General features: G+C 37.5%; 2 protein-coding genes across 5 annotated transcripts in view; one reads left to right on the plus strand and one right to left on the minus strand.

Moving 5' to 3' along the window:
* Positions 1 to 2396, minus strand: part of prr5a (proline rich 5a (renal)) — a 13586-nt gene extending 11190 nt beyond the window's left edge. The window contains exons 1-2 of one of the 3 annotated variants that reach the window (XM_058767471.1): positions 2256 to 2396; positions 236 to 416 (exon numbers count right to left, since the gene is read on the minus strand). In XM_058767471.1, coding sequence (XP_058623454.1) covers positions 236 to 396 — 161 coding nt within the window. In that variant the 5' untranslated portion in view covers positions 397 to 416; positions 2256 to 2396. Of the gene's footprint in view, positions 1 to 235; positions 417 to 1752; positions 1910 to 2178 lie in introns of those variants that run through there. The other 2 variants (XM_058767470.1, XM_058767472.1) reach the window with 2 other exon arrangements.
* Positions 2397 to 8025: 5629 nt separating this feature from the next.
* rad52 (RAD52 homolog, DNA repair protein) lies at positions 8026 to 12939 on the plus strand. Of its 2 annotated transcripts, XM_058767397.1 has the most exons (11): positions 8026 to 8392; positions 8515 to 8616; positions 8739 to 8832; positions 8968 to 9035; positions 9108 to 9226; positions 10158 to 10233; positions 10346 to 10623; positions 10694 to 10869; positions 10985 to 11062; positions 12138 to 12383; positions 12685 to 12939. In XM_058767397.1, exons 1-11 carry the CDS (start codon positions 8327 to 8329, stop codon positions 12744 to 12746), a joined length of 1365 nt encoding a protein of 454 aa, XP_058623380.1. In that variant the 5' UTR covers positions 8026 to 8326; the 3' UTR covers positions 12747 to 12939. The 2 variants fall into 2 exon arrangements, with proteins under 2 accessions (XP_058623380.1, XP_058623381.1); XM_058767398.1 differs by lacking the exon at positions 10985 to 11062.
* Positions 12940 to 12964: the final 25 nt, after the last annotated feature.

Here is a 12964-nt window from a genome sequence, read left to right on the forward strand (position 1 = left end):
TTGGAACTAAGTAATCTCCTGTGGCATCATACTGATACTAAATAAATATACACCAAGTATAAATCCCTCAGCAGGTGGTAAACTGAGGAATGTCACACATTGTGAGAACATTTAGGAATATGGCTTATTTAGGGTATACAGGAAAACAAAGGACATCACAAACAAATAACAGGATACGATTATGTATAGCAGGATGTGAGTGTGTTAATAGTTCTGTTCACAGCATCATTTTTACCTCCTGAATGGATGACTGCTCCCATCCATGTGAAGGTGGTGTGGCAGAGCAAACAGGGCAGAGAAGCTGAACGTGGATGATCTAGGGGCGGGTCGATCAATGTGGGCTCCGCTCAAGTTCTCCAGCATTGTTATCGAAAGGCTGCCAGATCCTCCTTTCATTCAGAACATCTCTGGTCCTTCTGATAACACAAATGGACGAAGAAAGTGACAAAATGAGAGTGTGTTGCGGTGGCTGCTCCCGCAAAACTCATGAATGCATCTTTAAGGAATTAATTCACCCAAAAATGAAAATTCTGCATTAATTACTCACCCTGGTTGATCCAAACCCATAAGACCTTTGTTCATCTTTAGAACATAAACTAAAATATTTGGGTTAAGGGTCAGAAAGCTCTCAGATTTCATCAAAAATATCTTCATTTGTGTTCCAAAGAAGAACAGGTGTCTTATGGGTTTGGAACGACATGCGAGTGAGTAATTAATTATAACTATACCTTTAAAGGGATAGTTCACCAAAAAAATCATTTACTCAACCTCAAGTTATGCCGAAGTTGTTTGAATTTCTTTCTTCTGCTGACAGTAGCCATTGACTTCTATAGTATTTCTCTTCCATACTATGGAAGTGAATGGCTACCGTCAAATGTTTGTTTAACAACAGTCCTCAAATTCAAAATATCATTCTTAAAAATACAGAAAGAAATTAATACAAGTTTGGAACAACTTGAGGGTGAGCAAATGATGACAAAATTGTAATTTATGGGTGAAGTATCCCTTTAACCATCCTTTATTTTTTTATTTATAGAATGATTTGGTTCTCAAATTCATTTTGAAGATCCGGTCTCCATTCATTGTAATTGCAAAGAAAAGAACGACCAGCATGCACTTCAAAAAAACCTAATTTTATCTCATACATGGATGCGTTTCCCAAAAGCAACTATGGTTGCCAATAGAGTTCAATGGAGGTTACCACAATAGTTAGCCAACGATGCTTTTGGGAAACACACCCCTGGTTTGGATCGACATGAGCGTAATGACAACAGAATTTTCAATTTTAAGTGAACTATCCCTTTAAATTTCACAACTCCCTGATGGAAGCATTTGGTAAACAGTCTCGATTATGAGGACATATTACAAGCGAACTACAGTAAAAACCATTACTCTGCCGAAGATTCCCAAATTTCATTAATCTCGGCTGCTGTTAAAGCAAAGATCGATGTGCTTGTTTACGTTATTAATTCTCCATGTGTTCCTCAGCAACACAATTCATCCCGCGCCCCCTACTGGACCATCTGGCAAGCTTCGCAAAAGAAATAGGCTACTACAACAAAAGACTTGTCTTGCATCAGTCTGTCATCATTTGCTCACGCGGCCGTAAGAGCTTTTTATGCGCTCTTTGAAAAAACACACAAACACATCTCAACAGCCTCGACCTAAATATGTGACTTTGCTTTATGTTCCACTTTCCCTGAAGCGTCATGTCAGTTTCCCTTTGTTCACTGAACGTGCCAGAACACGAACCACGATGTGTTCCAGGACCAGGAGGAGTCCATTTCCCTTTCCAAAGTGCAGACAGGTAAAACGACGACGTCTGGGTAAACCTGAGGAGGCTATTTGAGAGGAAGGGCATCACTTCCCATTCTGGACTAACAGATCTCGCTTGACTGCTCTATTAAAACTCGATACGAATCAAACAACCCAGCTGGCCGTGTTTCAATGCATCATTTTCTATTGGTTACATGTTCCATCACTAGCTGTAAGTTATTCATGGCGGGATTGACGCACTGGGTACTCAATGTACCTTACGGTGATCATGGCACGTTTGTTATTTACAAACAGCGCAACAATGCACCATTCATCCAGGGGGAAAAACGCAGTTTAACATAAAACTCCCGGTTCTAACAGTCCACACAAACAGTAGTGTATCGTAACAATGTTTCCACTCACCGTCATGTGCTCCGCGTGCAAAGTGGGGATATTTAAGTAAGTTCAGTGATGAGAAAACAATAAATATGATGGCTTACACTTCAGGAGAAACTAATCCATAAATGCGGATGTGGGCTGTGCGGGGTTAATGGATCATTCCTGTGGCATCCCCAATACTCGCCCCTCCTATTTGCTTCATGAGTCGCAGACTGTCTGACCAGACGGCAGTCCAGACTGGGGCGCGTTCACGCCCCAACACGTGCACGCGCGCCATTGTGCAAAGGGTCAAAATGTGCTTGAGACACAAAATGAAATTCATGCTTGATATGCTAATATTTAGTAAGGGAAATGATGTTTCCATTTCGCTTTATGAGCTCAATGTTCAAGCTCAGCAGGAAGCCATATAGGCTAATGAAATCCATATTCAATACAATAACAGGGCTGCAATCTTTATTTGGATCCCTAATTTAGATTTAGATAATCCTTGCTGAGTTGACCATGACAGGGATATAATTTAGCACACCAGCGGTTTATCTTTAAAGAGGCGGAGCAGAATATAAATTGAACAACAACAACAATTATTACTTTTTATTAGTGCTGTCAAACGATTAATCGCGATTAATCGTATCCAAAATAAACGTTTTTGTTAACATAATGTGTGTGTACTGTGTATATTTATTATGTATACATAAATACACACACACAAATGACATTAAGTATATAGTTTGAAAATATTTGCATGTATATATTTATAATCATATAATTTATATTATATATAAATATACTTAATATAAAAACATAAATTTGTTTCTTAAATATATACATGCATGTGTGTGTATTTATATATAGATAATAAATATACATAGTACACACACAAATATTATGAAAACAAAAACTTTGATTTTGGATGCAATTAATCGCGATTAATCGTTTGACAGCACTACTTTTTATTATTATTATTATTATACAAAAATACATGCCCTTTTCTTTATTAGATAGGACAGTTGAGAGCTAGTCTCAGCCTCAGACATCACGCCCACGGAACGTTGGCTAAACGTCTGATGCATATGGAACACTTATCTGGAAACACTTCAGAAGTTTCTAAGTCGTCATCGGATTGGTTAAAGGTTACATTATACAGGGGCCGTTTCTCAAACGGAAGGCTGCATCCTCCAGAGGTCGCATTTGCAGGCTGCATACGTCATCAAGCCTGGTTTATTTCAGTTAACTGAGCATTACATTCGTGAGTCAAAAGCATATTACAACAATTTACACTTAACTAAGAATAATGGTCAAATTTATAAATGTTAATATTCTAAAATAAGATCTTCTTTATGACGTATGCAGCCTACAAATGCGACCTCCGGAGGATGCAGCCTTCCGTTTGAGAAATGCCCAGGATTTCTGGGAGACGTGTGTGTCACGTTCTTTAACGTTTTGCCTGGAAGCAAAGATGCCGTGACGCCAAACTCCCTCATCGAAGAAGAAAGTTGTCGTGTTTACAACTGTGACAATGAGTGCTTATCAGTATCAACTAAACTCTGGATTTTCAAAAGTATGTGAAATATTTAAATTTCGCGGCATAGAATCTTGAATCTTGAAATATGTCCAAGAGTTTTACACACTCTTGTTATTGTGGCGACATTTCCACACCCCCGAAACATGATGCGCCACAAAACGAAACGTGATTGGTTGCTTTACCTGTCAGTCAAATGGCCTCTTGGGTGGGTCTTAAAGGGATACTCCACCCCAAAATGAAAATTTAGTCATTGGCCGTTTCTCAAACGGAAGGCTGCACCCTCCGGAGGTCGCATTTGTAGGCTGCATACGTCACCAAGCCTGGTTTATTTCAGTTAACTGAGCATCACATTTGCGAGTCATAAGCATATTACAATAATTTACACTTAACTAAGAATAATGGTCAAATTTATAACTATTAATATTCTAAAATAAGATCTTCTTTATGACGTATGCAGCCTACAAATGCGGCCTCCAAAGGATGCAGCCTTCCGTTTGAGAAACAGCCATTAATCACTTACCCCATTTCGTTCGAAACCTACATTATTTTTTTTAAAACAATTTTTATTTTCTTTGCTTACAAAAAGTATTTGCGTTGCTTCATAAAATTCAGATTGAACCACTGATGGCAGATGGACAATTTTGGCGATTTTTTAAAATACTTTTCTGTGCCTTACAGCGGTGTATAAAGTACCTGAAAGCCATACTCAAGTAAGAGTACAGATATCTTACCAGAAAATTACTTTGGTAGAAGTTGAAGTCACCGTTTAGAATATTACTTGAGTAAAAGTCTTAAAGTATGTGATATTTATTGTACTTAAGTATGAAAAGTATTTTTTTTTTTTTTATCTTAAACATACTTAAGTATTGAAAGTAAAAGTACAAGAAAATGCAAAATGGAAAAGAAGCAAATAAATATATATATATAAAAAATGTTCATACACAGCTTGTGTAGCAAGATTGTGTTCAGTTTTAACTCTTTCTTCCATTTTGTATTTTTGGGTAAGAATAAGGAGCACTTCATCCGGTTCTTAGTGTCTTTCATTCCAACATAAGAAAACATTTCTGGAATCTTCATCTGAAATAGCATTTAGATATATTTACACAGTTTAAGTATCTCAGAGGGGACATGGATGCATTTAACCTGCAGTTACAGATGGATAAATAATAATAAAACGTTGAATACTGATATTTGAAATAATTTAAAACATGAAAAAAATGGTTGAAATGTGAAATTAAAACCACCAGTAGGTGGCAGCAAGTGACTGTTAATGAGTGAGTCATTGAGATTCAACCGAACTGATTCATTCGGAAACATTCATCTGACTGTTAATGAGTGAGTAACTGAACCATTTGATTCGTTCAAAAAGCTGATTCACTCAATAAGTAAACACCATTGCTTAGAGAAGCAAAGCAGTGCTGTGATCTTTGTTTGGAACTATTTTCGTTGGCAAAATTGAGCAAAAACAAGCAATATTATGTCTAAAATGTAAATGCTGATATCTGCAGAAAAACGGCACTCTTTGTGTGATATAGACTAAGTTAACTATATTGAATTATATAAATATAAAAAGCATACAGAAGCATTTTTGCCATTTACAATTTAGAATGCCTTGAATTTTGAGTTTTAATAGACTAATAAATCACATGCATGCATTCTGTGTGTAATTTGGTGATATACTCGATAATATCAGATCGCACATAATTACAACAACACTTACCATACTATCGCAGACGATGCTGTATCACACACCCCAGACTCGACTTGAGTGGAAAATGAAAACATCCGCGGTTGTGCGCGCACTTGTTTGCACTTGTTGTGTTTTTAGGAGTTTATCTCGCAAACACTAGACCATTGATTCGTCAAACCTGCTTTCTTGCAGTCCGTGTTCTTCTGACTTTATTTTGTAGTAAATAACGAATATGCTTCGGGGAAATGTATCAGAGTAAAAGTATACATTTTAATTAGGAAATGTAGTGGAGTAAAAGTAAAAGTTGGCTGAAATATAAAAACTCAAGTAAAGTACAGATATTCCCAAAAAATACTAAAGTACTGTAACAAAGTATTATTACTTCGTTACATTACACCACTGCTGCCTTGACAGTGTAATTTACTTGGCAGTCAATGGGACAGTCACAAGCCTCCCGGTTTTCATCCAAAATATCTTAAATTGCGTTCTGAAGACGAACTAAGCTTTTACGGGTTTGGAAGGACATGGGGTAAGTGATTAATGACAAAATTTTAATTTTAAAAGCCTTAAAGGGATAGTTCACCCAATAATGAAAATTCTGTCATCATTTACTCACCCTCAAGTAGTTCCAAACCTGTATGAATTTCTTTGTTCTTCCCGAACACAAAGGAAGATATTTTGAAGAAAGTTTGTAACCAGGCTTTTTTGGGGCACCATTGACCTTCAAAAATACAATGGAAGTCAATGGTGTCCCAGAACTGCTGTTTCCCACATTCTTCAGAATATCTTCCTTTGTGTTCGGCAGAACAAAAACATTCATACAGGTTTGGAACTACTGGAGGGTGAGAAAATAATGACAGAATTTTCATTTTTGGGTGAACTATCCCTTTAAAGGGGTCATATGATGCGATTTCAAGTTTTCCTTTCTCTTTGGAGTGTTACAAACTGTTTGTGCATAGATAAGATCCCTAAAGTTGCAAAGACTAAAGTCTCAAACCCAAAGAGATATTCTTTATAAAAGTTAAGACTCGTCCACGCCCTCATAAAACGGCTAATTTAAACACGCCCCCACATGTCTACGTCACTGTGTGGGAAGATTTGCATAACACCGCCCAAATGTATACGCAAAGAAAGAGGGCGGGATTTTATTCTCGCTGTAGTGTTGTTGCTGCCGCCGGCGCCGTGTCCTGGAGACGCTGTGTATCATTGTGAAAGCAAAACTACTTTGTTTGGGCTTCCAAAAGAGGAAACAACTAGAAATCAATGGTTAAGTTGTATTTACAACACTGTTCCAGAACAGTTCAACCCAAATATTCAAGTGTGTGCAGCGCATTTTACGGAGGACTATTTCCTGAACCTGGGAGAGTAGCCTACAATGCAAGCAGTGCACAAAGGCTGTTACTATAAAGTGGGACAATTCCAACTTTGCCACGACAGTCTGGCGCTTCTGACTCACAGCCTGTAAGTATGTTTTCATATTTAAAGAATTTGCCACTGACTATTCAAACGCGAGTCTTGAGCTGTGAAGATTAGCGCTAGTTGTTTGTCTTTCTCTGATCACAAATGCAGACATAGTAATGTTTACGCAGCGCGATGCAACGCGACGTGTAAAAAGACAGTATGAGTCATTATAATCAGTATGTCCCCACTGGATGCAACAAATGCCTCGTCACGCCAGGACACGGCATCACAATACGGTAAGAGGCGTAACATTTCCGTCACATACTTGAGGTAAGCGGACAAAGTTCCCAGAACTCCAGCCGTCAGTCTGAAGGTCTGGCTACTCGAGACTAGTTGAGAGCAGACAGGAAAGTATTGGGAGAAGAGAGGGGGGGCAGGATCGGCAAAGGACCAAGAGAAAGGAATCGAACTTGGGTCGCGTGAGTAGAGATGAGCTATATGTTGGCGCACTAACCACTAGACTATAAACATTACTAGATTTTTTTTAATGAAACGTGCACGGAAGAATGGTTCACAATAAATTCTATAACATGCATTTATAAAACATATGGCGATTGAAATTTTTTTTTTAATTTCATGACGACTTATGACAATAATCACTAGGCTGGATTTCAAATAAATGCCACCTTTTATCTTGCTGTTCCTGTATTTACTCAAAATTAAATAATTAAATAAATGATTAAAAAATATATAAATAAATCGTTAAATACATAATTAAATTAATAAATCCATAAATAATGCATAAATATTCATTCATTCATTCCTTCATTTAATTAATTAATTAACTAAGTCATTAATTAATTAATTAATTTATTCATTCATATATTTATTCAGTTCCTCCACATTTGATTTTCAGGGTTATGGTTGTCGGGTCGGGACATGCATAAAATGAATGATTGAATGAATACATTAATTAATATTTATACATTTATTTATGTATTTAACGATTTATTTACATATTTGAACATTTATTTAATATTTTAATTTTGAGTAATTTGGCCCTCCATAGCTGTTATGTTGATTTTTTTCAGTGTTGATATATATTTTCATTTCGTGATGGTGAACGCAAAGAACACAATCTTTTATTTGGGACAAATAGGGATATTTAAGAACAAAAAGGGAGATTCTTAACTCTACACACCGCTACACACACACACTGGATATCTCAGTCTTAATGACGTAGTACGCACGAGTGAATGGGCGGGGCGGCGTAAACGTTCTAACGCGGGAATATACAAACGCTCTTCGAGACCACAGAATTCCAAGTGCTAGTATCAGAACGTTGCTAAAGTAACCTTGATTGAACGCTCAGCTGTTCAGTTTGTCTGCTCAACAGAGAGAGGGGTGGTAACTCACAATGGGCGTAAGTTAGCGCGTAATGTTGTGTCAGACTTCCTGTTGTTACAGTTTAGCGATCTCCACTGACATTATACACATCCAGCATCATCGTTTAAAGAGAATATTGACGGCTTTTGAGACTAAGCGGTCAGAAAACACACATGGATCACTGCGGTGGGAGGCAAGAGGAGAGGAAACCTCTTACAGCCAGCACGTGTTTTGGGCAGGTATGTGTTTTGGGGACGCGTGTTGGTCATTTTGATATTATGCTACAGAAACACACGGTTTATAATGTACTAATATAGTAATATTTCCAGAGTTATTTCTTAGCGCTTATTGTCTGTTGTAGCACACATACACTGCAGAGGAGTATCAGGCAGTCCAGAATGCTCTACGGCAGAAACTCGGACCTGAATATATCAGCACCAGACAGGCTGGAGGAGGGCAAAAAGTGAGAATTAAGGCATTTAATGTACACTTATCAATATTTAGCCTTGCTGATCTAATATAAAGTTGATTATCTTGCTGTTTTTCATATTATTAGACCTTTGTCTTTTGTTTTTTTGTGTGCAGGTGTGCTATATTGAAGGTCACAAAGTTATAAGTCTGGCCAATGAAATGTTTGGTTATAATGGATGGTCTCACTCAATATCTCAACAAAATGTTGGTAAGGACATTATATTTATAACGACGGGCACATATTCTCAAACATTCCCATTAATGCTGCAATCACATCAGGTTTCAGGATTAGTTTAGGGTTTGTTGCTTACTTTTAAAAAGACTGGTCAATCTTGTTTTACAGACTTTGTGGACCTGATCAATGGGAAGTTTTATGTTGGAGTCAGTGCCTTTGTGAAGGTTCAGTTAAAGGTAAGAGCTCTTGACAAGACAGACACACAGCATTGTGAGGAGCATACCATTTCTTCAGCGTATTTTCCACAGGATGGCTCGTACCATGAGGATGTAGGATATGGGGTGAGTGAAGGCCTCAAATCTAAAGCTCTGTCATTGGAAAAAGCAAGAAAAGAAGCCGTCACAGATGGACTGAAAAGAGCACTCAAGTAATTATTTCTGCTGCTATGTATGCTTGATTCTGATTGGTCAGTTGTGGCATTGTTTTTAGTAAAATTTAGTAAGATTAAAAGAAATAAAACTATTATTTAGCAAGGATGCATTAATTTGAGCAAAAGTGACCGTAGAAACATTTATAACGTTACAAAACATTTCTATTTCCAATAAATACTAATACTAGTAAGAAATGTTTCTTTAGCACAGGGTTGCCAGGTGTTCACAACAAAACCCGCCCAATTGCTACTCAAAACTAGCCCAATGGCGTTTCGAGGGGGGTCCCCCGGAAAAAAAAGAAGAAAAAAAATTCACGCTCACGCCACTTTTTTTCGGCGGGGTTCTCCTGGTAAAATTTACATTACAGGGGCTAAATATCACGTAACGGGGTCACTTCAACCCGCGGCAACAGTGTTAAAGTAGCCCAATTCCGCGGGAAAACTGCAGACTTTGCAACACTGCTTGAGCAGCATATTGGAATGATTCTTTTCTCGGACACTGAAGACTGAAGTAATGGCTGCAAGTAGAACAGTTATTTTAATTTGCAATAATATATAAAAGATATTGCTGTCTTTGCTGCATTTATCAAATAAATGTAGCCTTGGTGAGCATGAGACTTCTTTAAAATTAAATTATTATTATTATTTTTTTTTGAATACGTATCCAACATATTTTCTCTTACATAATAAAATAATTTAAATATATATATTTTTTTATTCGATAAGAAGCCATATAAAAAGCAGGATAATATATAATCAGTTAGTTATTACTGCAAAGTCCCTTTGAGATAAGATAAGACCTTTCTACTTAACATTAGGCTCCTCATCACCCTGTCAAGATTAATTTTGTGATAATGATTGACTGACCATACATTATGCCTTATATAACTGTTATTGAATTTTAATATAATTATTTCAATTTTATCAGGTGTTTTGGAAATGCACTTGGAAATTGTATTCTGAATAAGGAGTATCTCATAGCCATCAATAAAATACCAAAGCAGGTAAGAAGTAATCCTGTCAATATTTGGGCCAAGTTTGTTGATACTCTGACTTATTTAAATGCATTTTCTTAATTTCTGTACCTGAAATATGGTGTATATTCCGTTATCTCAGCCACCTCCTCCGTTAGACCTGGACAAAACCAAACGCAGTGATAGCGAGCCGTCCATAGAGAAGGCCAGGTTCGACAGCCTGGCCCGAGTCGACAGCAGGGAATTTATCAAACCGGCGGAACCAGCCAACATCCCCTTAGAGCGGATAGGAAGTCACCCTGTACGAGGAGGGCATGAGAGCGGTGCTGGATCCAGGACTTCATTGACAAACATGGCAGCACATTCTGGCAACACGTCAGCTCACCAGGACTCTGAAAACAGGCCCAGCAACACCTCAAGGTGAGTTTATTTGGTGCTAACTTCAACTACAATACTAGCCAGCTGCAGTTATGATAAATCTGCTTCTTAGTTCAGCAGCTGACATGGCTGACCTGTCCTCGTCCGATCCTCCACTGGACTCCAAGCAGCAGAGGAAGCTGAGACAGCAGCAGCTGCAGCAAAAGTTCAGACAGGAAATGGAGGCTAAGAAGCTGCTACAGGAGCAGAAAACCCAGCAGTCCAACGCTTCCGCTGAGTCCAAGCAAGGTGTGATGGAAAATTTAAGGGTTCATGTTTTAGCCATGAGTATAAAAGATTCAAGCCTTTGCCTGCAGGAGTGTCAGGTGTGTAGTGCTCTCCATCGGTGGGTTTATCGTTTTAGGACAGGCTGTAGGTCCTGTTAACCACAGTACACCAAACGGACACGTGGTGACAACCAAGCAGGAGGAGTATCTGGCTGGTAAGGAGTATTTTAAAGAAAAGTGTAGTCATGGTACATGTGCACTGGGAACATATAAATGATCAGCAGTGACAGTGATGGTAAATACTGGCTGATTTAAAGCAGGACTTTTCAAACTGGGATCTAGGGGGCTGTTAGGACAGTGGTTCTCATACTTTTTGACCGATGGTCCTCCATTTCCAACACAATTTTCACAAAAGCCCCCACCATGTATAGTAAATATTTCCACCTATTATTTCTGCTATTGTTAATAACTGTGCTGCTTATTTTTATTTATTTATTGGGAAACAGATTTATTTAGAGGAAAAATTGTATTTTGTAAATGATATTACTATCAATTGTATTAATTGTTATTATTTATTCCTTTAAGTAATTTTAAGAGTTATCCTGTGGCCGCCTTTTGAGTCCTGAAACCACTGTCCTGGTGTTCATGAAAAATATTAAAGATGGTTTTTCAGCAGTTACAGAATGTACTCATTGTTGGGGTTTCACTGGTCAGAAATCCTAATATTATTTGTGATATTCTGACAACCAGTTTTTACAGTAGGAAATAAAGATGAAAATAATTTAAATGATACATTTATTGATATTTTGTTTTGGCTTCAGTACAGTATATAAGCAGTTATACTTATATAATAAACTTGTGGTATACTTATTCAATTTGCAAACGTCTTTATAAAAATCACAATAAAATTGTGTATATTTATTTATACATATTAAAAATATTTGACTGCGTTTATATTTTTGAGGGTTTATATTTGCAAGGGAATCATCATATTTGGGGCATCAAAGTTTGAAAACCCTGCTTTAAATATATAAAGCAAAAAATTACAATTCTGTCATTCCAAACATTTTCTGAAGCTTAAACGCCAGTCCTCTTTCATTGCGATTCCATAAAAGCATGGCCAGTGTCTATGAATTTCTCTTTTTGTCTTTAAAATGACAGAATTTTCTTTTTTTTCTCCATTCGATAGGTCTCACTAATCTGGTGGAAAGACTTTGTGACTGAGGTTTTAATACAGGAAAAGGCTATTAGATTGTAAGGTAAAATATATAAACATTTCTCACTTCTCAGATGATCCGGAATTATGGGACTTTACTCTGGACGGCATCAATATGCTCGACGATCATGGAACCGGCTCCACAGAACCTCCCCGTCCCACGACACCGAGCCAGCACAAGATGATGACGCGCAGCAAGACCCCGCAGAGAGCCCAGTACCTGAGACCACCAGTTCAACCTCAGGGCCATGCTGTTCCTCAAGGCCAGGGAGGATATGGCCAGTACAGATCCTCAGACATGAGAACTACAGCGGGAGCAGGTACAGTCTGACATGTTTGCAGAATAAATACATGATCATTTTATAAAAAATAAAAAACTTTGCGATTAGGCAAGTATATACATGCCCAGTTCTGGTTTTGCCTCTTCACTCATGCAAATATCCATGTCCCCATTAATATAAATAGCCAGGGACTTAACACTATCAGAGCTAGCAGCCTGTGGCCCACAATTCGTAACAAGCCTGTGCTTGTTGACTTTGCCTGTTCATTAAGAAGAAATAACTTTTGCTTCTTTTTAAATATGGACCTACGGTAACGATGTTGTAAATGTAACTGTTGAAGGTGGACCAGAGAGCCCATACAGACACGGCCAGATGATGAAGAAACGAAGACTGGACACGTAATGAATTTAACTATTTATAGTTTTCTTTTAGAAAATCTTTTTAGATTTGTTTTATACTAATTTGTGAATATGAAAAGCTAATAAATGTTTGTGTTTGTCTTTTTGGACGGAACCTCCTAATTTGTGATGTAAAACAGAAACAGGACTATTTTAAAAAAATGTTATTTCTTATTTTCTGAGAATAAAAATTTGGAATGGATTGAAACTGTATTCCTGGGT

The sequence above is a fragment of the Onychostoma macrolepis genome, chromosome 25 (assembly GCF_012432095.1).
Source record: "Onychostoma macrolepis isolate SWU-2019 chromosome 25, ASM1243209v1, whole genome shotgun sequence".
Classification (NCBI taxonomy): domain Eukaryota; kingdom Metazoa; phylum Chordata; class Actinopteri; order Cypriniformes; family Cyprinidae; genus Onychostoma; species Onychostoma macrolepis.